This window comes from Rhineura floridana, chromosome 2 (assembly GCF_030035675.1).
Source record: "Rhineura floridana isolate rRhiFlo1 chromosome 2, rRhiFlo1.hap2, whole genome shotgun sequence".
Taxonomy (NCBI): Eukaryota; Metazoa; Chordata; class Lepidosauria; order Squamata; family Rhineuridae; genus Rhineura; species Rhineura floridana.
In genome coordinates this window covers 169,845,239-169,872,808 of record NC_084481.1, presented here as the reverse complement: position 1 = coordinate 169,872,808, position 27,570 = coordinate 169,845,239, and the positions used below count along the sequence as shown (strand labels likewise).

At 43.4% G+C, this 27,570-nt stretch overlaps 1 protein-coding gene across 2 annotated transcripts; it reads right to left on the bottom strand.

Moving 5' to 3' along the window:
• On the bottom strand, positions 1-27,258 carry RHOV (ras homolog family member V). Of its 2 annotated transcripts, XM_061611411.1 has the most exons (4): positions 26,469-27,258; positions 3,824-3,882; positions 2,679-2,894; positions 1-167 (listed from the first exon to the last, which is right to left on the bottom strand). In XM_061611411.1, exons 1-4 carry the CDS (start codon positions 26,665-26,667, stop codon positions 159-161), a joined length of 483 nt encoding a protein of 160 aa, XP_061467395.1. In that variant the 5' UTR covers positions 26,668-27,258; the 3' UTR covers positions 1-158. The 2 variants fall into 2 exon arrangements, with proteins under 2 accessions (XP_061467395.1, XP_061467394.1); XM_061611410.1 differs by having other exon boundaries at positions 1-2,894; positions 26,469-27,255.
• Between the last annotated feature and the right edge of the window lie 312 nt (positions 27,259-27,570).

Below are 27,570 nucleotides of genomic sequence, written 5' to 3'. Positions count from 1 at the left end.
CTCAAACAGAACATCTTTATTTGGAAACAAAACAAAACAAGTATGATACACAGTCTCTAGGGCAATGGGAGCAGGATTGAGTATCATTTCTTTCCCAGGAAGAAGTCCTTGGAATCTGTCCAATGCTGCAATGTGAGCTGACAACACCCATGCATCCCTTAGTAGTCCTGTAGAAAAGGGAAGCATGATTAGTCCCTGTGAACTCCTGCTGTTGGCACTCCCTTTGAGATTTGATCCTCAACACAAGGCTGTCATAAAGTTCATACCAGGGCTTTCCCTTGTGTACAATGGAAATGCATAAGACCCAACATACGTTTTCTCATTATACAGCAAAAGTGTACTGTGCAACTCTAAAACAGGGATGTTCAAGGACTGCTTCATACGTGACATTTCCAACATGCTAACTGCATGCAGATCATCATACAAGGTGTACAAATGCTGGGAAGTTATGACTGAGCTTGCAAGTGTATCCACAGTTGGGAAAAAAGGAAATACATATGATTACCACGTGTGAGGATCAATGCCTGATTGGAATGCTGTTTCCTACACAGAAATCCTATTTGTGTCATCACATTTGAAGTGGCCTAAAGAACCATTCATACATAGTCCCCTATGTAAGCTTTCCAGCACACACCTTGCCTATGGAGACATCATTTAAGTAAGCAAAGCTTCTCGTCAACATTTCCTGACGTGTGATATTTAAGAAACTGGTGGATTTGAAAATATTCCCACTTAGACCATTTTCAGTTTTAGATTCACGAATGACATATTTCTAATATGGAAGCATATTTACTAACACAGTGTTGCTTCTTTTCTCTAGTGAAAAACTGAAAAACTTGCAGCCACACTCCTCTTTCAGGCTAGCATTAGGATTCTTATCCATTGGTGGGATCTCTACTGCTCCAGGGATGTCTGATGGTTGTGGTACAACTCTATCATTCTGAACGTCTGGCTCTCACATGCCACCCGTAGGTAGCAATGCCAGTTATTTCACGATACAGGAAGAATGGCCGTCTCTCCTTGCTTTTAGTGCAGCACATTAAACATCTTATTTCCATGACTATTTCCCCATGCCCAGGGCTGCTTCCTTCATTTGAATCTGAGGTACTAACATTCAATAGATGAGGTCAGTAAGGGTTTCCCAGCACTCAAAAAACTTTCTGCCAACGTTCTCTAAACGTTGCACTCCTTTCTTTTGGTCTCTGACAGCCCGGTGCCCTCCAGATGCTTTGGCTGCACTGATGGGAGTTAAAGTCCAAAACATCTGGAGGGCACCAGGTTGGCAAAGACTGCTCTATCCCTCCCTTTCAGCTTTTTAAAGCTCTTTCTCTCCTTTCCCACCCATCTCTGTTCTTTCTGTCACATGCTTCTCCTTTTTTTGACATTCCCCCACTCATGTTGTATCTTCTCACCCTTAACAATAGTGGTTTCACACAAAAGGGAATTATCTTATGTTTCTTTCAAATGCACTAGGCCCCTCATAACAGGGAAATATTCATTTAGATATCAGAAGATTCCCTCCCAGAAATATTAAATACATTTCCCATGGGGCTATTTCAAAACAAGACCATCCCATGAGGTCGAGGTGATGTGTCAGAATCATCCCTGATTCAGAATGGGGACCATCTCATTTTGTTAGGAAATTATTTTTCCTTTTAAGGGTGTGCCACACAGCAGATACTCCTTCACATAAAGCACCCTACTGTATGGTATCTTGAGGGCTAATTCCACTTCCTCAAGCAGGACTGAAGGGAAAGTTTAAACAACATTTTCATTCGAGCAGACCACATTATTTTACATTGTTGTCTCTCCTTATCCTTACCTTTGCCTTGAAAACAATGATGTCACTCTGAAGATGTTATATCTCAAGTTTAATCAGGAGCGGCCGATGTCGTGGTGACATGCCATTGCCCTCCTAACAACAGCCTCACTGCTGCTTACTGGGATGGTGCTGGGCAGGGTGGCAGCAAGGTCAGGGATGCGTGGACACATCCAGCACTCGTGCCAGTGTACCCCCTCAGCTCCACCCTTGCTCCTATCCTGTAAATGGCAGCAATGTTGCTGTCAGGAGGGTGGTGGTTCAGCACCACTCCACTGTGCCAGCTCCTCCTGGGTTTAATTAAGATATTGGGAAGCCTTTGGGAGGTTCTGGAAACTGCCCATGCTATCTGGGTATCTAAAATGACAAGCTTGGTTGTTTCTTAATACTGAATTCAGTACACAAAGCATCAAACAATCCCAGTTGCTTAAAGAGCAGTATCCTGGAGCTACACAAGTCTGCTTCCTGTCTTCCAGGCAAGTCCTACCGTAAACCAGCAAATGCTGGGGCTCCAGGTCACCTAGGCTTACTATGTTCTCCTTGTTGAAGCTATTTAGACAGACACTTTGCCTTCTGTGGCAGCAAGTGTGAGGTCCAATCCTGGTTTATAGGCCTCTTCATTGCCAAACCAGTTTCAGACAAAGCAGAAGAATTTCTTCCATCGACATTTGGAGAGGGTTTTGATTCCCTTGGCTGTCATTTTCTTTTCCTGTTGGGCTTTGTGCTCAACAGCACTGATAATGGCTGTGTCAAAAACTTCCTTCAGGTTTTTTTGAGTCAAAGCAGAACACTCTACATAAGTCTGAGCCCGGATTTTCTCAGCCAGGCCTTCAGCCTGAGTTCTCGGCACAGGCCTTACATGGTAGCTGTCCAGACTGATCAGCACGTTGACATCGTCTCGTAGGTCTGCTTGTGTTCCCACCAGCACAACTGGAGTTTGGGGATTGTGAGTTCGTATTTCTGGGATCCATTTCTCTGTAATGTTTTGGAAGGATGTGGGGTTTACTACACTGAAGCAGACCAGGAAGACATCTGTGTCAGGATAACAGAGTGAACGAAGACAATCAAAGTCTTCCTGTAGAGGAAAAATAAGAGATGTTGAAATCAGTTTGTGATGGACACCAACCACAACAATGATAGCTAGAGGGCTCTCATAAAATATAGAAATGTCTTTTCAACAAAGCTCTAAAGCAGGAATCTTTATCCTTTGTTCCAGCAAACCACTTTGAGCCTTCCAAGTGTAATGAAAGGGGAACAAATAACTTGGTAGCTCACTCTCATACCAGATGGAATCTCAGTTCAGCCAATGTAAGTGAGGACCTTTAAGTTCCACTATAAGAGGGATCCAACCAAAAGAGTTGCTAGAGAAAATTTTTGGGAGGCAAGGGCTCCTACTGGGAGAAAGGGGAGAATATAAATCTAATAAATAAATAATAAATAATACATCTCTAGATAGAGGTACCTCAGATTTTTCAGAACTGTGGCTATGGAGACTTCAGTATATTTCAGTTACCAAAGTCCCTAATTCAAATGTTATCTCAGACAAGAATTAATCAGGTGGCAATATTGCATTCCTCATTTGCAATACAGGGTTGATGGCTACTAGCTATGATGGCTATGTTTTACCTCCACTGTCAGAGGCAGTATGCCTCTGAACACCCCTTGTTGGGAATCGCAGGCTTGCAGGCTTCCCATGTGCACACAGTTGGCCATTGTGAGAATGGATACTGGACTAGATGGGCTTTTGGCCTGATCCAGGAGGGCTGTTCTGTTCTTAATTTGGCAAGATTAGCCTAATAAGCCTGTTGTAATGATTATGGAGGTGGCATATCTGAAACATTTTTAGAACTTGAAGTATGCTGGACAAGAACCATTATTTATTGTTATATAATGGCCAGTCATGATTTCACTTTGATGCCCAAATTTTCATCACCTTCTTCCTGACATTCTTGGCACCCCATCAGAACCAAAACTACCCACTTTCCTTTAATTCATTGGCCTCACCTGTCCTGCAGTGTCCCACAGTTGGATACGAAGTGGTGCCCCATCCACCAGGACCTGAACTGCAAACAGAGAGAGGGGAATGTAAATTTCATACACATTTACTAACATCTCATCTGCTTTATATCCCTGGGAACTCTTTGAATGTAGAGAACTACACAGCATCATCCAAAATGCCCTAATCCCTTTCCTAATTGGGTTTGAGAATGTTTAGAAACTAGTTAAGAGTTCAAAGGAGAATTAGATATACATCCAAAACGCATCAAACCCCACAGTCCACATGTGCCAATGGCTTTAACTGCCTTGGTGCATTGCCTCTGCCTGCCCATTCACTTCATAAAAAGGCAAGTGCAGGGCCAAAGCAGGCCAAGCAGCCTACATTTGATATATGAATCTCCCATAGAGAAGCTATGGGACTCAGTCTCAGACTCTGCTACATCCACTTGGTATCCCAGCTGTGTTAATGTGCTGAAGCAATAGCACAGGATGGTGCCAAGGACACTATGAGCGGCACTATGATTCTAGTTCATCTACTTGTTTATGTATATAAAGCTACAACATATGATGAAGGCCTCCACTGACTTTCACTCTGCTGTTATCCATGTGCAGAGACATAGCCATCTACTAAACTTAGAGCAAAAATGCACTGTATTCATTAACTGCCCAGGAAGGAGGTACTTACTCCTAATAACCCATGCAAAATGTGCCAAGCGCTTTTTGCTTTGTCTATGTGAATACGGTTTTATTAATAATGGTAGGGAGTTAGAGGAGTAGAATCTTTGGAAAGATTCCACTTCAGTTCCCCCCCCTTTCAACTGCTAATGCTTAGTCAAATGGTAACCTGGCAATTATATAATAGAGAACATTAATATGTCCAGTGATTGCTTTCTAGCTACCTGTGTTTACGCATGCATGCATGTGCGCATGCGCATACAAGCACACCTGTAGTTAACATTTATATGGTATATAAAGTTGGCACCATATAAAGGTAAAAAATGAAAGAACTGGGGCCTGCCTACATTGCAGGAAATGGCAGATAATCTGCACGCAGCTTGCCACATGTGCTAACTGCACATATGAACCGTGATGTACAATGCTGAGGAGGCCAGAAGTAGCTGTGATTATCCAGTGTGTATAACACTGCATGTATGTACTGCACAATAAATACACATATGTATGCAATCATCAAGCATGATTATCTGTATGTCCATTATTAACTATTTCCTGTGCAGAAATGCCTTGTCAAAAAGCCATTTGAAAGGCAAGTGTTCTTACATATGGAACCACTCCCTTCTCTTGCCGCCACACTAATGAAGTGATGGAACTTCTGTTCTAACTATCCAGAGTTGTTTACTCTCAACAGTGATCCTGCACTGGTGGTGAATTATTTGTGCAATAGTTGCAACAACACTGTTCCATAATTGCAAGGAACCCTGGCATGGTAAAAAACAAAAAACACCTAGCAGCCTCAAATTTCAGTACAAAAATCCCTCCCTTGTAGGCATCATGTTTTCTATACCTCAATTACAGCAGGTCAGTTTTATTTCACGAGTGCCACATAGTTGTGACTTAATACTTTTGAACGCATAAGATATCGGTATGTGAGTATTTCACACAGAGCTTGGAAATGTTACTTTTTCTGAACTACAATTCCCATCAGCCCCAGCCAGCAAGGCCACTGGATTGGGCTGATGGGAGCTGTAGTTCAAAAAAAGTAACTTTTCCAAGCTCTGATTTCCCATACAAAGACATCCCCCCAACCCCACCAATAGTTGCAGTGGTTGGTTTTGCAGCAGAACAAGAAGAATAGCCTTCCTAACTGTGATTAGCGTACCATCCAACCTGCATCTTTAGGGCTGCAGCTTAGCCCTGTTTGTCCTCTTTTTCTCTCCTGTCATTGGCTACTGTCGCTGCTTAAAGGGCAGGACATATCAAATGCCAGCTATTTGAGTCACTGCTATTGTGGGGCAAGGTTGTTGGATTTGGGGTGCCAAAATCCAGTTGCAGAATCTGAGTAAGTTTCCATGTGGAACTAAAAAAAAGAGAGCAGGTAGAGGGGCACTTGGCAATAATATATATTATACACATATTTGAAATTGGTTTGAAAATGTTTTAACATATAAGGAGGGCTATGGAGGAATGGGACAGAGCACTGGGTTTTCAACCTATGTGCCATTAAACCCTGAGCTGCCTTGGAATCTTCAGGGATTACTCAATGAGAATGTCAGTAAACGGCAGACATGTTTTCTTGAAAGACAGCTTATTTACTCATGACAAAATTCCCCCTAGGACGTGCAGTTGCAGAGGTGGACTGAAAGAACACTCTCAATATCTGGGACTGCAATGGTGAAGCCTGGGTAGTTCATACTTGAGGATGAACATGTCCCAGAACCATAGACTCACAAAGTTGGAGGAGGCCTTGCAGATCATGTAGACTGACTTCCTGGTTGAAGTAGGAAATCCAGAGCTAGGCCACATTCACACTATACATTTATTCCACTCTTATTCCATTTTAAACAGTCATGGCTTTCCCCAAGAATCCTGGGAAGTGTAGTTTGCTAAGGGTGCTGGGAGCTGTTAGGAGACTCGTATTCTCCTCACAGAGCTACAATTTTCTCTGGAGGAGGGACTGATTGTTAAACCACTCTCACAATTGTAGCTCCGTGAGAACAGGAGTCTCCTAACAACTCTGGTCCAGTGGGGCAAATGGGCCACTGCCCCACCAATCTCAGTGTGCTCTCATCCTGCCCCTACTTGCCTGCCTTCTTACTTAGAAGGATGGGTGCAAAATTATAATCAGTTGGCTCTGCCTGTCATTGGCCCTGCATGTACCTACTAGGGGCCTCACTGCCTTCTGCCCTACCAGTCCCAATGGGCAGTGGGCACCAGCCTTCACTGTAAGTATACAACAGTTTTGTAGCTTTTCTCCATAAGACAAGGAGCAATGCACATGAAACCAAAACAAAACAGTACAAAAGTGTATTGGAGTGTGTGGGTAACAATATGTACAGGAATGAACTGATGGAGGGACATATACCTTGGGGGAAGCATTTTTAAAGTATTGCCAGCTATCCTGAGCAGTGTATAACAGTAAAGAAAAGGTTTCTATCCATTCTCTTAACTACCAATAGTTCTGGGACAAGTATATGGGCATGCAGAGTGAAGATGTGAGCAATTAAAGTCTCCTGAACGCTCACAGAAATTGGGGGTGGCCAACAGAGAATGCAGGGAGGGGAGAGGCAGGGTAATAAAAATAAATCAAGACAAAATGCAGAATTAGCATGAGCGTGTAATGGAGGAAGGCAGACATCCTGTGCTAAAGGCAACAATAGCCCATACTTAACATCAAGAAGTGATATTGCCACTATGTCCTTTACTCAGCTGGGGTGTGTGTAGGTTCTTTATTTTGCAGAGAGACAGGGTTAAAGTTTTCTTAGGGTTTATGTCATTAGTAGATGACCAAAAACAACCTGCTTCAGAGTTTGCATTGATTTACAGGGTGAAATAACACTTGCTTCCTCGGGGCCTTTCAGTGAAAGCAGGCAAGGATGCCCTGATCTCATTTTAGCCTGCGTGTGACACACCCCAAAGCATCTTTTTAGTGACAATTAAGCAAGTAGATGGTGCAGTCTGGATTATGTTCAGCCCTTTTTTGAACAGATGTGCACTCCCACACAGGAAAGAGGAAATATTGAGGGGACTGTATAATGTATTGAAGAGAAGTGAGGTTGTACCCAGAGGACACCACCCTTCCCCACCAGCACACACACTGCTAAGGTCCCATTTGGCCTCCTGGATTTCTACCACTATCACCTCTTGAGGAATTCTACACCCTTATGCCAATACTTATTTGACTTACTAGTTGTTCCCTACAGAAGAGTCCCTAAGCAACTTACAAAGAAATTAGGAGCCAAAGGGGCAGAATAAAACAAAAAAGAATACATTACAATAAAGCATATGCCAGAGATGGGAAACCTATGGCCCTCCAGATGTTGTTGGTCTATACCTCTCATCGTACCTGTCCATAGGTAATGTTGGCTGAGGCTGATGGTGGGACGCAGATTCCCCAACCCTGCCATAAACAGACCCAGCAAAACAGCAACACGTGTGCAGCAGAAAACAGTTATCAATAAACAACAGAACATTTATCATAATCTATCAAATACCCGAGATGTTTTTCTGGCACTGAAAGGATGTTAATTATGGTTCCAGGCAGACCTCACTGGGGAGAAAATTCCTCAAGCAGGGAGCCACAAATGAAAAGGCCCACTCCCTTGTTGCGACTCTCTGAACTTGCTCAGAGGGAGTATCTGGAGAAGAGTTCAGATGAAAACCAATGGATCCAGTTAGGTTCATATTGGGAGAGGTGATCTAAAAGATACTGGGATCCAAAGCCATATGTACATGTAGGGCCCCTTCTCACAGATACCAAATGTGTGAATGGAGGGATTGGGTCTAGTCTGTGTCCCCTGCAACCCTCTCATATATTATTTGAACCCTTAAATAAGCAGGACATTGCTACTGGGAGAAGGAAAAGTCCTTCAAATATTTGATTCTTAAAAAAATACAGCTACACTGAAGTTGAACAATAAGGGAATGCACAGCCTGCTAAGAATAAAAATCAACGTTCAGCCACATACATATATACAGAGAGAGCGAGCAAGAGTTTTTCAGGTACAAAGGCAGGAGAATCTGGATCATTAAACACATCACAATATTCCACACAATAGCACAGAAACAGCCAGCGTGGTGCTCTGCAGATTTTTAGACTACAATTCCTATCAACCCCAGTCAGCATGCCCAATGAGCAGGGGTGATGGGAATTGTAGCCCACACCATCTGGATACTGCAAAAGCAGTACCAATAAATGGAGGGGTGCACTAATTTTTCCAGCGACAAAGTATTGTGCATTGAGTGCTTTAAAAATGTGTTATTTCCATCAGTGGAAGCACAAGCTTGAGGGGAAACTCAGTGAAAACTGCATGCATCAAATAAGAATTAAATGTATATATATGGTCATTTTGGTCTGATCCACACCACATATTTAAAGCAAATGACTTCCCCCAACGAATTCTGGGAATTGTTTTTTCCCCCTGACAGAGCTACACATTCTCAGCACTCTTAGACCATATTCACACTACATATTTATTCCACTATTATTCCACTTTAAACAATCATGGCTTCCCCCAAAGAATCCTGGGAAGTGTAGTTTGTGAAGGGTGTTGAGACCTGTTAGGAGACTCCTATTCTCCTCACAGAATTACAATTCTCAGTGTGGTTTAACAGTCATTTCCTCATCCCAGAGGACACTGGGAATTGTAGCTCTGTGAGGGGAATAGGGATCTCCTAACAATTCTCAGCACTCTTCACAAACTACATTTCTCAGGATTCTTTGGGGGAAACCATGGCCACATTCACACTGTACATTTATTCCACTATTATTCCACTTTAAACAGTCATGGTTTCCCCCAAAGAATCCTGGGAAGTATAGTTTGTGAAGGGTGCTGAGAGTCGCTAGGAGACCCTTATTCTCCTCACACAGCTGCAATTCCCCAAGTAGTTTAACAGTCAGTCCTTTTTCCCAGAGAACTCTGGGAATTGCTGACCTGTAAGGGGACTATGGCTTTCCCAACAACTCTCAGTATCCTTCACAAACTACATTTCCCAGAATTCTTTGGGGGAAACCATGACTGTTTAAAATGGAATAATAGTGGAAAAAATGTACAGTGTGAATGTGCTTCATGTCTGTTTAAAGTGGAATGATAGTGTGGTGTGAATGTGGACTTAAACTACAGTTCCAAGGATTCTGTGGGAGAAGTCATGTGCTTTAAATGTGCATTGGGGATGTGCTTGAAATGTATGGTCTGGCCCTGGTCTATGATAGAAAGCTCATCAAAGAGCATTTTGGGACTGCTTAAATACTTATATATAAAATAAAGACAGAGAACGAAACACCACATCCACAGTGCAGATTTAACGCAAGGCATGACTTGTGGAAATTCCTGTGCTACAGTAAGATAGTAGAAGATATTCCGTGGAAGATCCCACAGTAGTGTAAGTAGTTTAGGTAATTGTAATTAAGTAAAAACTGAGCTCACACACCTCTTAGGCATGGGGCAATTAAAAAGCCCCCATCAGCTTTCATTGCAATCATTTATGGTATGCTACTTCAGAGGCCAGGCAGGCTTCTAGGGACTGAAGGCCTCCAAACTGTGAACTGAGGTGGGATGGGGGAGGTTATTCCTTACAGTGTGCAGCCTTAGCATGAAGGGTAGCTAACAAGCAACAGGGAAGGCCAAGACACTGTACTGCTGGGGGGGGGGGCGGTGGCAAATAATTCCTCCACAGTGGTAAACATATAATAAACGAAATCACAAAAAAGAAAGAAAAGAAACCACCACCAAAAGGAAGACATGTTATGCTACCCCACCTCCAATTCCCACCTAATGAGAGGGTTGCCGCAATGTGGCAAACCAGATCCAAAGGTAGAGCTACGGAACCTGTGGCCCTTCAGGCCTCAGCCAGCATCACCAATGGCTAGGGATGCTGGGAGCTGCAAAAGGGTCTGATCTCACCATCAGGACTATGCTGGTAGAAACTGGGGGTTCGGAATAGCTGTCACTGGAAGATGGAACAAATCCATTTGGACTTTGCTTCAGGCAGTAAAATATCTTGGGCCAACCCTGAACATTCCTAAACAGTGTCTGTTGGAAGTTTCTTAAGCATACCTCTGATTGGTTAGGCTGATATTCTCAGGGCTATCATCACTTCCGATTCCACCTCCTCCTTCCCACAATTCTCTCTCTCCCTGCCTTTTGAATTCCCCTAGTACAGACGATTAGGCTTTCCTATCCACATGTACTTTCTTAATAAAATTAATTTATTTAGTTTCAAGATAAACACCACTCTCTTTCATATTCTTTTATATCTCCAATGAACTCTGCTTCATAAAACAACTCTTCAGCCTCTTTGTCACAGGATGGGAATGGGGGTGGGGACAGTCTTGATGAACACATAGGTTTTCTTATTTAATTTTACAGTGCTAGGATTACCAGATCTGCAGGGGCATCACTACCGGGGTGCGGAGGGTGCGGCCTGCACCCGGCTGTCACCATGAGCAGGGTGACACCGAGAGCCGCCCCGCCCTGTGCATGCACGCACACAAGCCCAGCCACCTCATCCATGCCCCTGGGAGGGCGCGCACCAGAGGTCCGCACCCCCCCCACTCCCACTAGTGACGCCGCTGCAGATCTGGATTTCCCATTCTGGTATCACAACATTTTGAACATCAGTAAACATTTTGCCTGCTAATATGTTGGGGGAGAAGCTGATTTAACAGTGGCTCCACGGTAAAAAAAAAGAGGCAGCAATAGGACATAAGAACATAAGAAGAGCCTGCTGGATCAGGCCAGTGGCCCATCTTGTCCAGCATCCTGTTCTCACAAGTGGCCAACCAGGTGCCTGGGGGAAGCCCGCAAGCAGGACCCGAGTGCAAGAACACTCTCCCCTCCTGAGGCTTCCGGCAGCTGGTTTTCAGAAGCATGCTGCCTCTGACTAGGGTGGCAGAGCACAGCCATCATGGCTAGTAGCCATTGATAGCCCTGTCCTCCATGAATTTGTCTAATCTTCTTTTAAAGCCATCCAAGCTGGTGGCCATTACTGCATCTTGTGGGAGCAAATTCCATAGTTTAACTATGCGCTGAGTAAAGAAGTACTTCCTTTTGTCTGTCCTGAATCTTCCAACATTCAGCTTCTTTGAATGTCCACGAGTTCTAGTATTATGAGAGAGGGAGAAGAACTTTTCTCTATCCACTTTCTCAATGCCATGCATAATTTTATACACTTCTATCATGTCTCCTCTGACCCGCCTTTTCTCTAAACTAAAAAGCCCCAAATGCTGCAACCTTTCCTCATAAGGGAGTCGCTCCATCCCCTTGATCATTCTGGTTGCCCTCTTCTGAACCTTTTCCAACTCTGTAATATCCTTTTTGAGATGAGGCGACCAGAACTGTACACAGTATTCCAAATGCGGCCGCACCATAGATTTATACAATGGCATTATGATATTGGCTGTTTTATTTTCAATACCTTTCCTAATTATCCCTAGCATGGAATTTCCCTTTTTCACAGCTGCCGCACACTGGGTCGACATTTTCATCGTGCTGTCTGCTACAACCCCGAGGTCTCTCTCCTGGTCGGTCACCACCAGTTCAGACCCCATAAGCGTATATGTGAAATTAAGATTTTTTGCTCCAATATCCATAATTTTACACTTGTTTATATTGAATTGCATTTGCCATTTTTCCGCCCATTCACTCAGTTTGGAGAGGTCTTTTTGGAGCTCTTCGCAATCCCTTTTTGTTTTAACAACCCTGAACAATTTAGTGTCGTCAGCAAACTTGGCCACTTCACTGCTCACTCCTAATTCTAGGTCATTAATGAACAAGTTGAAAAGTACAGGTCCCAATACTGATCCTTGAGGGACTCCACTTTCTACAGCCCTCCATTGGGAGAACTGTCCGTTTATTCCTGCTCTCTGCTTTCTGCTTCTTAACCAATCCCTTATCCACAAGAGGACCTCTCCTCTTATTCCATGACTGCTAAGCTTCCTCAGAAGTCTTTGGTGAGGTACATACAATGCCTCTTCACCCATCAGAATAGCAGATGTGAAAGACATCCTTTCCTTTTGGCTATGAGATAGTTGACACCGTTTACATATCTTAACCACAGAGAAAGAAGGTAAACCTCTTTCTGATTAAAAGAGTTGCTCAGATTCTTCTTTGATCTTCAAAATGTTGGGCATTTCCCTCTTAGTGTCTCATTTCTAAGTACCTGCCAATCCCATGGGGTAACTGGAAACTAACTGGCAGAGTTCTGCTAGTCAGTGCAACAAACAAAAACAAAATGTAATGCTCATGAAAAATATACAATTAATATGTGTAACGCAGCCAAACATAAAGCTCAGTGCTGCTCTGACCTTCATGAATTGCATGGTTCCCCATGCATCTTATATGGACATTGATACTTGTTCTGACAGGTGTGGTTTCTGACCAGTTTCTTCCAGGCCAGCATAGCCTGACACTCAGCTGGGCAGTGCAGGAAATCTGCAAGCCTCACACTTCCTGAGTTACCATTGGCCTGACTGGAGGAAGAAGGAGGTATAGGGAAGGAATATAAAAACCTCCCCTTCCTCAGTCTTGAAGATGATGAAGCAACGTCAAGGCTTAATTCAGATGTGAGGAACTTCTGGCTTGCAGGCCAATCTTGAATTGCCAGGGGTTCCAATCTGGCCCATGAGGCTGTTTTTCAGAAATCATGTCTACCTGTCAATTGGATGGCATCAGCTGATGGATGGGTGGGTTCAATCCTGCTTAGTTTAGCTGCATGAGCAAGGTCCTGATGCCTGCAGAAACAAGGATTGAACAATCTACAAATCAGCTGATGAGTGCAGAGCTGAAGCCTTCTTGGTATGGCTATCTCCCCCCATCCCCGTAGACCAATTTAGAAAGGTGGGCAGGACAACCTGCTTGTCAATCATCTGACACGATGATGATGTCATATGATTGACAGATGGGTGGTCCCTCCCACCTCTAAAAGTTGGCCTGTGGGAGTAGGGTGAAGACATAAGGATCTGGCCCATGGGGCCAAAAAGATTGCCCACCCTTGGCTTAATTGAATTACTGAGGCAGGATTACCTACCAGACCATGGAATTAAAGAGCTAGTCATGTCCATCAGTGACTACCATTTAGGGTGTGCAGGATGTATGGTACTTGCAAGCCCACAGCCTCTTATATATAATTATTTTGTTATATGCAGTGGATATACAATAATTTCAGTTTGTTTCTCTGACAGAAACATGCCATGTCAGTTGTCATATTGATGAACATTACATATAAAGACAGATCTATAATTTATATACATTTTGAAGACATCATATTCTGAAGACTTCATATTTAATTACCTTTCTTCTCATAATAATGTTTTGTCTCTGCTCAGAAGGCATGTAATTGGATACTGATGTATAATCACACTAAGTTGGAAGAGCCCTCTGCCCCAATATTTATATTTCACCTAAAGGCCCACAACAAAGTAGGGCCACCACTGCTATCCACAGGTGTTGTGGCTCAAGAGGTTTACCACCAGGATGGAGGTCATCTCACTGATGTGACATGACCACACACACACACACACACACTCTTGTTGCCTTCTGTGACAGCACATTTTACATATGCTTTCAACCCCACAGGTGGCTTGAACATTGACCAGGTAGCACATTTTTGTCCTGGAGGCAACCTAGTTGCAGAGAACACAGACTAGTCCAGGGATGTCTCAACAAGCCACTGATTTTCCTGAAAAAAACCTCTTTGGAGTTCACAAGCTTGCACATTATAAATGTTGGTTCTGTACAGTTCATTATCTTAACTGGTGTGGACCAGTCAAATTTAAAATATCTTATGAAAAGTTCATGCAAGAACTGTGAATCAATATCTTGTAAGTTCATTGGGGCTTTATATAAATAATAATAATAAAATTTTATTTTTGAGTCGCCTGTCTGGCCGAATTAACAGCCACTCTAGGCGATGTACATTTACATGATAAAATACAGTAAAAAACCAATGAAAAGCACAAACAATAATTAATATACCAATATTAAAAGCAACCCACCCCAGAGATCCCGTAGGCCTGCCTGAACAGCCAGGTCTTCAAGGCCCGGCGGAAGCCTATCAAGGAAGGGGCATGGCGAAGGTCAAAAGGAAGCAAGTTCCAGAGGGTGGGGGCCACAATCGAAAATGCCCTCTCTCTGGTCCGCACCAGCCTCGCTATCTTAACCGGTGGGACCGAGAGAAGGTCTTGTGTGGCTGATCTCGTCAGGCGGCATAATTGGTGATGCTTACTTTACTTACTTTACTATGAAGACTACCCTGTATCTCGGGAATAGGGAACCTGTGCCCCCCCCAGAAGTTGTTGGAATCCAGCCCCCACTAGCTGCACCCAGAATGGCACTGGATAGGGATGATAGGGATTGTAGTCCAAAAATGTACAGAGGGCAACAGGTTCCCCATTGCTGGATTAGAGGGTTTCAAGTTAGCCCACCAATTATTGTTGCTCTCCATTTTGCTGAAGGAAGACAATCACATGCATCTCCTTAGTTACTGCTTACCTGGGTGAAACCCAATTTAAAAAGAATCATGAACGACTAAAGGAAAAGAAGTTGGGACAGAGGTTAATAGCATGGGGTTGATTGATGAATTATGGCAACAGAGAGAAGGGTAAAAGGTGTGAAACGATGCAGAAAAGTGAGAAAGGCTGTAGAACTGTGCCCCCATTTCAGAGCATCCCAAAGTGTTTGGTCAGCCCTATAACGCGTAGCATGTTGGTATAAGGAAGTTTGCTTGTTTTGTCCCCTATTGCTAGTTTTGTGAGTCTCTTTTAAATCTTGCATTTACCTCTCCCATAGACAATGGAAGAGTTTCAGTATAACAGAGAAGCAGGCTAAACAGGATAGTTTCGTGGGTGAAGGTTAATATTTATGCATATTACTGACCCTGAGTAAGGAACTAACTTGAAAAATCAGGTTATCAGGAGCTCAGATCTCAGCATGTACACACCAGAAACACATTTCTCAGCAGCAAGCATGTTTGCCTGGGAACTGGGTGGAAGGGTCTGTACCTGGTGTTGGGTTGATGTATCACCTTCCCCACTACTCAACAGCCTTCCTGTCTGAGGTAGCAGAAACTATCTCAGAGGTGTTTTTGACATATCAGGGCCACTTTTCTGCTCTGGCTCAGGACTTCATGGCCACCATGACAACCACATGGCTATCTCAGTACACGGTATTGCATCCTCAGTAAACCACGCAGTAATACTTTTCCAAGTGAATGGGCTGTTGAGATCCAGCCCTGGAAAGAAAACAGATAAACACTCGGAAGCTCGCTGTGAAAGTTTTGCAAAGCATGTTGATGGCAAAGTCATTCATATCCACACTTAACCTGATGCCACAGCTGATGCAGGTCCTGTAGAGGTGTTTAGAGTACCATCTGATCAAGTTTGTGGGATTAGTTTCAGTTACTGCTGCCTGAGGATGGACCAGACCCTGGCAGAGATCAGATCCACCACATGCTTTCTTTATCATTGCCTCTCATGGTTTTTAAGGTCTGGAAGAGAGGGATTGACTAGGTGAGACAAGGAAGTGATTAATGCCTCACTTAGGGAGAGGATGATGCCCACTGCATTAAAGGATGTGGTGGTGCATCCTCTCTGGACCTTAAGGTTTCAGATAACTATTGCCTGGTTGCAAATATCCCTTTTTTGGACAAGATGACTGAGAATGGGTGGCTGGCCAATTGCAGGCATGCCTGGAATGAACGAAGCTGATTATCTACACCAATTTTAGATTGGCATCAGATCTGGATATGGCACTGACAATCTTGGTTGCCTGGGTTGATTACCTTTATTGGGACAGAGGCAGGTGGAGTGGTGCCCTGTGGATTCTGTTGGACCTCTTGGATGCGTTTCATACCACTGACCATGGTATCCTCCAGGACTCAGTAGAGTGGAGATTCAGGGCCCTGTGTTACCAGAGAACACCATTGTGGGATTTCTGCTTAGCCTCAAGGCATTTATGCTGTGAGGTGCCAGAGGGATCCAAACCTGCTTTGCTTCAGCAAGGTGGCTGCATCATGTGCTTTCACATCATGCCTTGGGATCATGCCTACTGGATTTCCTTTGTGCAATACTTACACAATGATGCAAAATCCCATCTAAACATATGGGGAGGAAGCGTTAGGGAAGCTTTGCTGTTGCAAGCCATATATGCGAACACATACACACAGAGCAGAGTCTGGGGAAAGCTCCAAAATATTCTAATTTCAGTGCTGGGAAAATGTGATGTCTCCATAAGAAAAGCATAATCATGATGGAAAGCCTGTGAACAGGACATAACAAAGGAAAGAACAAATGTTTTGAGCACTTTGTGGCGGGAAGCCCCAATGAGGTTGTTATAAAGTTTGGATTTTTAAAAAAAGAACTTATTTAGGTGTATAGGTGCTCAGATTTGGGCTCATGGCTTAGGTCTTTTCCTGCTCATAAATCAAGATAATCTGAGTTTCCCCATTTCTTCCAGCTGAAGGTGACAGGTAGAACAAATGACTGCATCCTTATAGACTCTGTTTTGATTTACACCCAAATCTGAGGGAGCCCCTTGGTGGTGCAGGGTGGTCACTTGTGCCTCGCCCCCCCAAGACACATCACACAAAAGGCAGAGATTTGCATAAAATGTGCATATATCACAAATGTAGAATTAATTCCTATAATTTAAACGCATCTTGCAATTGTGCAGAAGACAGTGACCAAGTGACCTGTGTGCCTGCTCAGACTTTTTACCAGGTACTGCTAAGTGTTGATGGGCGGCTTCAAGGCCCCTGCTCTCCCTTCTTAGAGTTCTTTTTCTTTAAGCCAGACTTGGACTGGACAGCCTTTCAAAGAGAAGGCACCTTTAAATAGAGGACAGTCCTCACGGGAACCCTTCAACTAGAGGACTGTCCTCTGTAAAGTAGGACACATGGCCACCCTAGAATAGTGTGGACATAGTGTGGACATGGGAACCAGGGATCAAATAAAGGCTTACCTATGAAAACTCATTGGTCAGCCTTAGATAAGTCACTATCTCTCAGGGTTGCTATTGTGAGAAGAAAATGAGATAAGGGTGCATTGTATCCTGGCTCGAGTCCTTGGAGCAGTGTTGAAAATAAACAAACCTTTAGAAAACAAGTCTGCAAAGACTGTTGTGGGAGCATGGAACAACCAAGGCACAGAGCAGAAAGGGCAATTAAGCTACTGTTGCCATATCTTGCAGACCAATTTGCAGATTAGGAAAATCCGCAATATACAATGGTCACTAATCAGGAGAAGGCTTTGCCTGGTCTCCTAAAAGTAAGTGACATGCTGCTGTGGAAGTGGGTGAAGAGCAGAGCCATCACAGATATTAAACACCCAGGCCAGTCACTGAAATAAGAAAAATGTTTCTTAAAAGACACTGTTGACAGAAAGCAAGTTTCAAACTGATTGATTTGAAAGCATTTCTATACCACCCTCCATCATATTAGATTTAAGGGCAGTGCAGAACATAAAAGATCAATACAACAAAACACAAAGATAAAAGCAGCTGATTAAACCTGAACACAAGGCTAATAACTCCACTAAATCTCCACCATTGAATGACCATTGCAATAAAAAAAATTGGAGCCACTGTTCTCCGAGTCATAGTCTACCTGCCAGCTAAACATCACACATGCTCCCAACTAAAAGAGCAGACATATCACTTTTAGACATCCTTGGCCTATTGGTATGAGGCTATTAATTTTCCTAGAGAGACAATGTGCAGTAGGAGGAAAAGGTATAACTAATTTATAGCCTAATCCTAAATTAAAAGTCAGTCCCAACTATATTTAGCACTTTAAAGTGTTCACAGCCTTTCATATACATTAACTTGTAATCCTTAAAACCACCCTGTAAGGTTGGCTCATCCCCATTATGCAGGAGGTAGGCAAGCCAGAGAGAGTGCCACCTAGGCCACATTCACACCATACATTTACTCCACTATTGTTCCACTTTGAACAGTCATGGCTTTCCCCAAAGAATCCTGGGAAGTGTAGTTTGTGAAGGGTGCTGAGAGTTGTTAGGAGCGGGGCTGGCCCAAGGCATGCCGGGGCCCTTGGGCATCAGCCTGCCCTGGGCCCCTCTGCTCCCCTTCTGCGATCTGCGGAAGCAGCTGCGGCTCGCCAGACAGGAGCTTCCGAACCGCCCGCCATCCCCCGCTTCACCTACCGTTCTCTCCGCTGTCTTTTGCAGCTGCGCACACTGCGCACGCAGGTTTGCCATCAATCAAGATGGCGGCCAAGGTTTCCCTAAGGGGCTGAAGCCTCTGCCGCCATCATGGCAGCAATGCGCGCGAGATAAAGGGGCCCTCGGGCCAGTGCCCCACCTGGCTATCCTTTAGAACCGGCCCTGGTTAGGAGACCCCTATTCCCCTCATAGAGCTACAGTTTTCAGAGTTCTCTGGGAAGAGGGACTGACTGTTAAACTACTCTTGGAACTATAACTTTGTGAAAAGAGGAATCTCCTAACAACTCAGTACCCTTCACAAACTACACTTCCCAAGATTCTTTGGGGAAAGCCATAACTGTTTAAAGCGGAATAATAGTAGAATAAATGTATGGTGTGAATGTGGCTCTAGTGAGCTCATGGCAGAGGTGGAATTCAAATTGGGGACTTCCTGATTTGCATTTTAGTTCCTTTGCCACTTTGCTGCACCAGCTCATTTCACCCTACCATAACTAGATCAGTAAAAATGCCTGAAATGTATACACTATGCCCCACCACTTCCCCTGCCCCCAAAATCTGTCAAGACTTGCTCAACATAGTATGGGATGATATACAGTAGGGCCCCGCTTTACAGCGCTTCTGTTTACAGCGTTCTGCTAATACAGCGGTTGTCAATTGCAGAAAGGCCCTGCTTCTACGGCGCTTGTTCTGCTTTTACAGCGTTTTTTGGCCATCGGGCGCCATTTTGGTCAATGTTAGTCAATGCATTCTGCTTTACAGCGGTTTTCGCTTTACAGCGGGGGTCCGGAACGTAACCCACTGTATGAGTGGGGCCCTACTGTACCAGGATTTCCAGAATATAAAGAGGCAAGTTTTTGGAAATTTTCAAAAGGCAGAACCTATCCAAATGGACACCAAGAAATTTGTTTAATGTTATTGTCTGGCTATTATTGATTAGAAGGAAGTCTTCAAAAAATTTTTGGATTTATTATAAGATTTTTAATGTAAATTATTTTAGTTGTGATATTTTTGTAACCCACCTTGGGACATTCAGTGAGGGGCAGACAATAGGTACAAATAAAACATTAAACAAATACTTGGGCTTTACTGTCAAGTATACATGGGATTGCAGCCATTCCTGTCTAAAACCCGTTTATTCAGAAGTAAATCCCACTGTGTTCAGTAGGATTTACTCTCAAATCATTGCGCATAGGATTGCAGCCTAAACAGGGTACTGGTATTAGTGGGCCACAGCAATGAAGACAAATAATACTACCGCACCTTAAAGACACTGAAGGCAGAAACCTATTTCATAAAAAGTAACTGCTGCTTTTTGCAAATTGTATTGTTTTTATTGAGGTATTTTTATATTTGTGTTTTATATTTGTTTGTTTTTTTGTAAGCCACCTTGAGGGCCTTTTGGCCAAAAGGCAGGGTAGAAATAAACAACAACAACAATAAACATTATTCTCTTCATTGCTTTGCATGAAATCTGGGACAATGTTTGAGACCCAAGAATGCTTGAAGACCTTTTTGACTTTGGAACAAAAGTCTCAGAACCAGAGACATAAAATTCTGAAAATAATTCCACACCACCGTCTCCCTCCTCACACACACAGATCCTGAGAATCTCCATCCTAATTAGAGATACAATGAATGTCCCTTTCTCTCTTTCCAGAGGTAATCTCTTTGCCTATAGCAATTCACAGGCAATACCCGGAGAGACTCTCACACCTGGCTCTCTCATGCTGTGCCTTTTCTTTTCCCTTACAAGGCATCCAGACTGACAGAAACTCTCTTGAGGCGGGAACCTTTTGACTAATAGGCTTTGAAGAGCACCGACTTGTAAGGCAGGGCAGATACCATCATATGACAGGCTGAGAAAAAGAGAATTTTGACATTCATCGTGGCAACAATTACTGTTCTAATGAAATCTTTTTGAAGCCTGAAATTAATTCTTACTATTAAAGAACTAGACTTGTTGTTGTTTTAATAAACAAATAAACAACAGCCCTGTATCATTCATAGTTTACTGTTTTAAGGCTGATGTGTTTGCCATCCTGGGCCTCTTTGGGAGGAAGGGTGGGATATAAATTTAATAATAAATAAATGTTAACTTCTAAATGACTGCTGGCACTTAAAATTAAAAAGGTAGCAGAGCAGCTTTTAAACTGACTGAGGGGGAAACCCGACAGGAGCTGAGGAAGGTCCGGTTCGGAATAAACCTCCCTCCTGGGATAAAGACCAAAGAAATGATTAAATTGTAAAAGGGGTAGGCCTAGAAGTAGGCATTGTGAGAGCAGGGGCACAGGATATAAATTCAGAAGAGCAAAATTACCACAGGCCAAACCACAAGTGCCAAAGACACCTGAAGAGAGACACTGCTTACAAGTGCCTGTACGCTAATGCTAGGAGCCGTCGAACCAAGATGGGAGAACTGGAGTGCTTGGTCTTAGAGAAGAGCATTGATATAGTGAGCATAACGGAGACCTGGTGGAATGGAGGAAACCAGTGGGATACGGTTATCCCTGGATATAAACTATATCGGAAGGACAGGGCAGGACATATTGGTGGCGGAGTCGCTCTATACGTGAAAGAAGGCATTGAATCCAGCAAGCTCGAAACCCCAAAAGAGGCGGACTCCTCCACAGAATCGTTGTGGGTGGTGATACCATGCCCCAGGAGGTATTTAATACTGGGAACGATCTATCGTCCCCCTGATCAAAATGCTCAGGGAGACCTTGAGATGAGATATGAAATTGAGGAAGCATCCAAACTAGGAAATGTGGTAGTAATGGGTGACTTCAACTACCCGGACATAGACTGGCCGCATATGTGTTCCAGTCATGACAAAGAAGCAAAGTTTCTAGATATTCTAAATGACTATTCCCTAGACCAGTTGGTCATGGAACCGACCAGAGGGATGGCAACCCTGGACTTAATCCTCAGTGGGGACCGGGACCTGGTGCGAGATGTAAGTGTTGTTGAACCGATTGGGAGCAGTGACCACAGTGCTATTAAATTAAACATGCATGTAAATGGCCAATTGCCAAGAAAATCCAACACGGTCACATTTGACTTCAAAAGAGGAAACTTCACAAAAATGAGGGGATTGGTAAAAAGAAAGCTGAAAAACAAAGTCCAGAGGGTCACATCACTCGAAAATGCTTGGAAGTTGTTTAAAAACACTATATCAGAAGCTCAACTGGAGTGCATACCGCAGATCAGAAAAGGTACCGCCAGGGCCAAGAAGATGCCAGCATGGTTAACGAGCAAAGTCAAGGAAGCTCTTAAGAGGCAAAAAGTCTTCCTTCAGAAAATGGAAGTCTTGTCTGAATGAAGAAAATAAAAAGGAACACAAACTCTGGCAAAAGAAATGCAAGAAGACAATAAGGGATGCTAAAAAAGAATTTGAGGAGCACATTGCTAAGAACATAAAAACCAACAACAAAAAATTCTATCAATACATTCAAAGCAGGAGACCATCTAGGGAGGCGATTGGACCCTTGGATGATAAGGGAGTCAAAGGTGTACTAAAGAACGATAAGGAGATTGCAGAGAAGCTAAATGAATTCTTTGCATCTGTCTTCACAGTGGAAGATATAGGGCAGATCCCTGAACCTGAACTAACATTTGCAGGAAGGGATTCTGAGGAACTGAGACAAATAGTGGTAACGAGAGAGGAAGTTCTAGGCTTAATGGACAATATAAAAACTGACAAATCACCGGGCCTGGATGGCATCCACCCGAGAGTTCTCAAAGAACTCAAATGTGAAATTGCTGATCTGCTAACTAAAATATGTAACTTGTCCCTCGGGTCCTCCTCCGTGCCTGAGGACTGGAAAGTGGCAAATGTAACGCCAATATTCAAAAAGGGATCCAGAGGGGATCCCGGAAATTACAGGCCAGTTAGCTTAACTTCTGTCCCTGGAAAACTGGTAGAAAGTATTATTAACGCTAGATTAACTAAGCACATAGAATAACAAGCCTTGCTGAAGCAGAGCCAGCATGGCTTCTGCAAGGGAAAGTCCTGTCTCAGTAACCTATTAGAATTCTTTGAGAGTGTCAACAAGCATATAGATAGAGGTGATCCAGTGGACATAGTGTACTTAGACTTTCAAAAAGCTTTTGACAAGGTACCTCACCAAAGACTTCTGAGGAAGCTTAGCAGTCATGGAATAAGAGGAGAGGTCCTCTTGTGGATAAGGAATTGGTTGAGAAGCAGAAAGCAGAGAGTAGGAATAAACGGACAGTTCTCCCAATGGAGGGCTGTAGAAAGTGGAGTCCCTCAAGGATCGGTATTGGGACCTGTACTTTTCAACTTGTTCATTAATGACCTAGAAATAGGAGTGAACAGTGAAGTGGCCAAGTTTGCTGACGACACTAAATTGTTCAGGGTTGTTAAAACAAAAAGGGATTGCGAAGAGCTCCAAAAAGACCTCTCCAAACTGAGTGAATGGGCGGAAAAATGGCAAATGCAATTCAATACAAACAAGTGTAAAATTACGGATATTGGAGCAAAAAATCTTAATTTCACATATACGCTCATGGGGTCTGAACTGGCGGTGACTGACCAGGAGAGAGACCTCGGGGTTGTAGTGGACAGCACGATGAAAATGTCGACCCAGTGTGCGGCAGCTGTGAAAAAGGGAAATTCCATGCTAGCGATAATTAGGAAAGGTATTGAAAATAAAACAGCCAATATCAGAAGAGGGCAACCAGAATGATCAAGGGGATGGAGCGACTCCCTTACGAGGAAAGGTTGCAGCATTTGGGGCTTTTTAGTTTAGAGAAAAGGCGGGTCAGAGGAGACATGATAGAAGTGTATAAAATTATGCATGGCATTGAGAAAGTGGATAGAGAAAAGTTCTTCTCCCTCTCTCATAATACTAGAACTCATGGACATTCAAAGAAGCTGAATGTTGGAAGATTCAGGACAGACAAAAGGAAGTACTTCTTTACTCAGTGCATAGTGAAACTATGGAATTTGCTCCCACAAGATGCAGTAATGGCCACCAGCTTGGATGGCTTTAAAAGAAGATTAGACAAATTCATGGAGGACAGGGCTATCAATGGCTACTAGCCATGATGGCTGTGCTGTGCCACCCTAGTCAGAGGCAGCATGCTTCTGAAAACCAGTTGCCGGAAGCCTCAGGAGGGGAGAGTGTTCTTGCACTCGGGTCCTGCTCGTGGGCTTCCCCCAGGCACCTGGTTGGCCACTGTGAGAACAGGATGCTGGACTAGATGGGCCACTGGCCTGATCCAGAAGGCTCTTCTTATGTTCTTATGTTCTTATGACTGAATATAACTCCGAAAATAGAAAAAAGACAAAAACAAATATAAACACGTACAACAGAGATCTATCACAACAAAGCATTTTATTTTTTAAAAGGTTTTGTTCTTATTTATTTATTTATTTATTTATGAAATGTCAATGCCGTTCTTTCTCCCTGAAAGGTGAATAAAAAAAGAGTGCATTCAGACAATCATTCACCAACTAGGAACTTGCCACTGACTGGTTATAACAATTACTTGGGAAGTTGCTTGTCTCTGTGCCAAATGGCGAAGAGATTCTTTCCACAACTTTTGCAACAGGAAAGTGGTAATATTCTCCCCAGCTGCTTGGGAGGACAATACAGATGACCAGCATACCAAGCCGTAGCAAAGGCATCACCTGGTCAATGGTCACCTGTATTCACCCAGAGTCTCTGACTGGTCAAGGCAGGCAAACAGCTCCAAATGGCATGGCCCTTGCATAGAGAAACACTGATACTAAAGTAAGGTGAAAATTGGGGGCATGATTCAGAAGTTTAGGGTGTCTAGGCCACAATCCTGAGAAAAATATCCGGTCTGTTTAACAGCCCCAAGAAACCATAAAGCAAATTGTGATCTGGTGACCCTAAACAACCACAATCTATATATATGTCCAAATAACACGGGGGGGGGGAGAATTAGAGATCTGAACAGATAGCAGGAAAAGGTCAAGGAGTACAAAAAGAAGACAAAGGCAAGGCCTCAAGGTAGTTCTAAAAAAAAAGGAACAATCTTTGCCAGCCTGGTGTCCAACTGATAGTGGTTGTAGTTAAAAACATTTGGAGGGCACCAGGATGGCCAAGGCTGGTTTATTATATGCTCCATGCATACATTTCCACAGGAACAGAAAATCATTCCTGATCTTTTTGCATAAGTTCATTTAGAGCATGTTCTCTCATTTGGCAAGCAAACCCTCCAAATGTGTACCTCTTTTTCTATCTTTCGTGTAATTCTTGCCAGTTTAGTGTCCTGTCACATGAGCTGCAGTGTGGAAAAACTGATGTTTGGACAGACCTCAAGGCAATCAAGCCCCACATGCTATTGGGAGTTTCATCCTAATAAATGAATTGCTAACACAACTTCAAATGTCACACAATTGCTCTTCTCCATCCTATACTAGAAACTGGAAACACAATTTTAAATGTAGCAAGCTCTTTATTCTCCCAATTTGAAACAACCAAAACCAGTTGAACAGTCTTGCACAGTTAGCTAAGCAAGAGTGTTACCACCCACATTTCAGGTAAAAGGCCAAACCTGTTTTCTTTGTAACCTTTTGATGGTTCAAGATGTGTCTACAGAAATATTTTTTCAAAACCTCTCATAGCTATTAATACTGATTCATTATTGATGAGACTATGTAAGATATATATGGCTACTGGTGCTTTAAATAATGGTCTAATTCTCACATCTCTTTAAATCATAAATAAGCTTAATTATAGTTTAAAAGTAAATGCTAAGCCATGCTTTGGGTTAACCTTACATCTGAACCTGGGCTTTGGCTCCCCCAGACAAACCATGAGTGGCAAACCAAGAGCAAACTTTAGTTACAGCCTATGGTTTGTCTGGAGAGAGACAAACGACAACCCTGGGTTCTGATATAATTCTAAACCAAACCATGGCTTTGCTGCCAGTAGCAGAGCAGGAGAGAGCGAGGAGCAAAGTGGCCATGATTCCCCCCACATACACCAGCACCTTTAAACCATAGCTAAGCTTAACTGTGACTTAAAGTGACACACGAAGTGGCCACTGTGTTAAGTGAGTATAGGATAGCAGCCTATCTGGGAAGAAGTCTCACTGAACTTCTGAAGAGACACACATCAGATTGTGGTGCTAATGAAGCTTTTAAGGGATAAGGTTACATTACTTCCCAATGTATTCATTTATTTTACAGAGAGTGACGCCATCAGAACATTGCAGCCCACTCGCTGATTATATGATATTGGGGTCCAGTGCTAGTTGTTTGCATTAACCACCATTACAGTTTGCAAGTTCAAATTGCCCAGAGAAGAGAAGATCCAAAACTATGCATGTTTGAAACAGAGATTACATGCAGGTTCCTCGCCGTTTTTTTCTGGCAAAACTCCCAGTGAAAGGGAATATTCAATGGACAAGGTTTTCCCTGTCACTGCATTGGCCTGCTGGAAAAAGCTTAACCTGATTAATTGCTGCCTGCTATGCTACTGTTAAAGGCATAGCAGCTCTGTGGGGGTGGGAAGCAATCCTCTGCGTGCTTACCTATTGCTTAGGATTTCTTTATTTTAAATATCCCTATGCTATCCTTTAGACTAACCCCCCCCCCGGCTGCTTACATACACCCCCCATTAAAACTACAATATTCCAATCCAATAAAATACAATCATTTAAACCAGGAGTTTAACAAGGTCTTATGACAATCAATAATGACAATCAAGTGCAACAGAGTGCCCCAAAATAGCAACAAACCACAAAGATGACATTTACCCGCCTCCCCTATCAGGAAGGAAAGCGCTGTTGAGGTTCTGTTTTGCTTACCTGAGAAGGTGTCCAGTGCAGTGGGCTGGTACTGGTCTGGATAACCATTTGTTGTGTAGCTCACAATCAGGCTGGTTTTGCCCACAGCCCCATCTCCTATGAGGACACACTTGATGCCCAGCTCAGAGCCACTGCCTTGGCTGGGGGTGCTGCATCTTCTCAAGGTGGGCAAGTAATCCAGTAGCTCCTGTGGGGGCATCACTTGAGGAGCAGGAAGGGGGACAGTTTGTGTCCCTCTTTTGAAAAAGTGGCAGGGCTTGAGACAAAAAATGTTGTAGTTGGATATTTATTACTTCTATGTTTTAAAGAAGCACCAGCCCACAGCACTACCCCTTCAGGATGCTCCCAAGTATGAAGAAGCAAGGAGAGCAAAATGTGGGTCAGCCACTATGTTCCCATGCCCAGTGGTAGTTTCTCTTTCTCTGGGACGGCATCCCTTCAGGTGACTTGGAGCTGGAGTGAGAGAGTTGCAACAGAGAAGTTTGTATCCGGGGCGGGAATTCCACCCTCTTCACTTTGCATTTAACTCCTCAGACCTGCAATGGTTTTTTAAAAAACACCAGCTGTGATTTGCATGGGCCCACCTCCTTTCTCTGTAACTTGATTCTGCTATGGGTGCTTGAACAAACTCAAAACTCCCAACCCGCTTATCCTTTTCCAAGCACTGCAGTGAAGATACTCTGCTTGTGAGGAGCTGCTGGACTGGCACATGGGGATAGGGTACAGTCAAGTAGTGTCTGGCGCAGCAGCAAAAAATGTAAAACGTCAATTCTTTCTACAGTGTCTTCTGCCTCCACTGTTGGAGGCATTGTGCCTCTGAATAACAGTTGCTGGGAACTGCAGGTGGGGCTTTGGACCTGCTTTCTAGTTTTCCTTTGAGGCAGTCTGGTTGGCCACCATGAGAAGAGTGCAGGACTATATGGGCCCTTGGTCTCCTCTTATGTTCTTATGTTCTTATCATTTATTACCCGCCCTTCATCCAAAGGTCGCAGGGCAGGTTACAACAATTTTCAAATACAATATTAAAAACAATTAAAAATAAGATAAAATCCTAAAATGGGGTAGATCCTAAAAACACATGACTCTGATGTCAAAGGCCAGG

What these genes read in the sequence shown, in the direction of transcription:
- RHOV (XM_061611410.1), bottom strand. Translation starts at nt 26,667, where the DNA reads ATGCCCCCACAGGAGCTACTGGATTACTTGCCCACCTTGAGAAGATGC. An exon ending in TGCACTGGACACCTTCTCAG is followed by an intron (nt 3,883 to 26,468) that starts GTAAGCAAAACA and finishes CTCTGTTTGCAG; the next exon opens with TTCAGGTCCTGGTGGATGGG. An exon ending in TGTGGGACACTGCAGGACAG is followed by an intron (nt 2,895 to 3,823) that starts GTGAGGCCAATG and finishes TTTCCTCTACAG; the next exon opens with GAAGACTTTGATTGTCTTCG.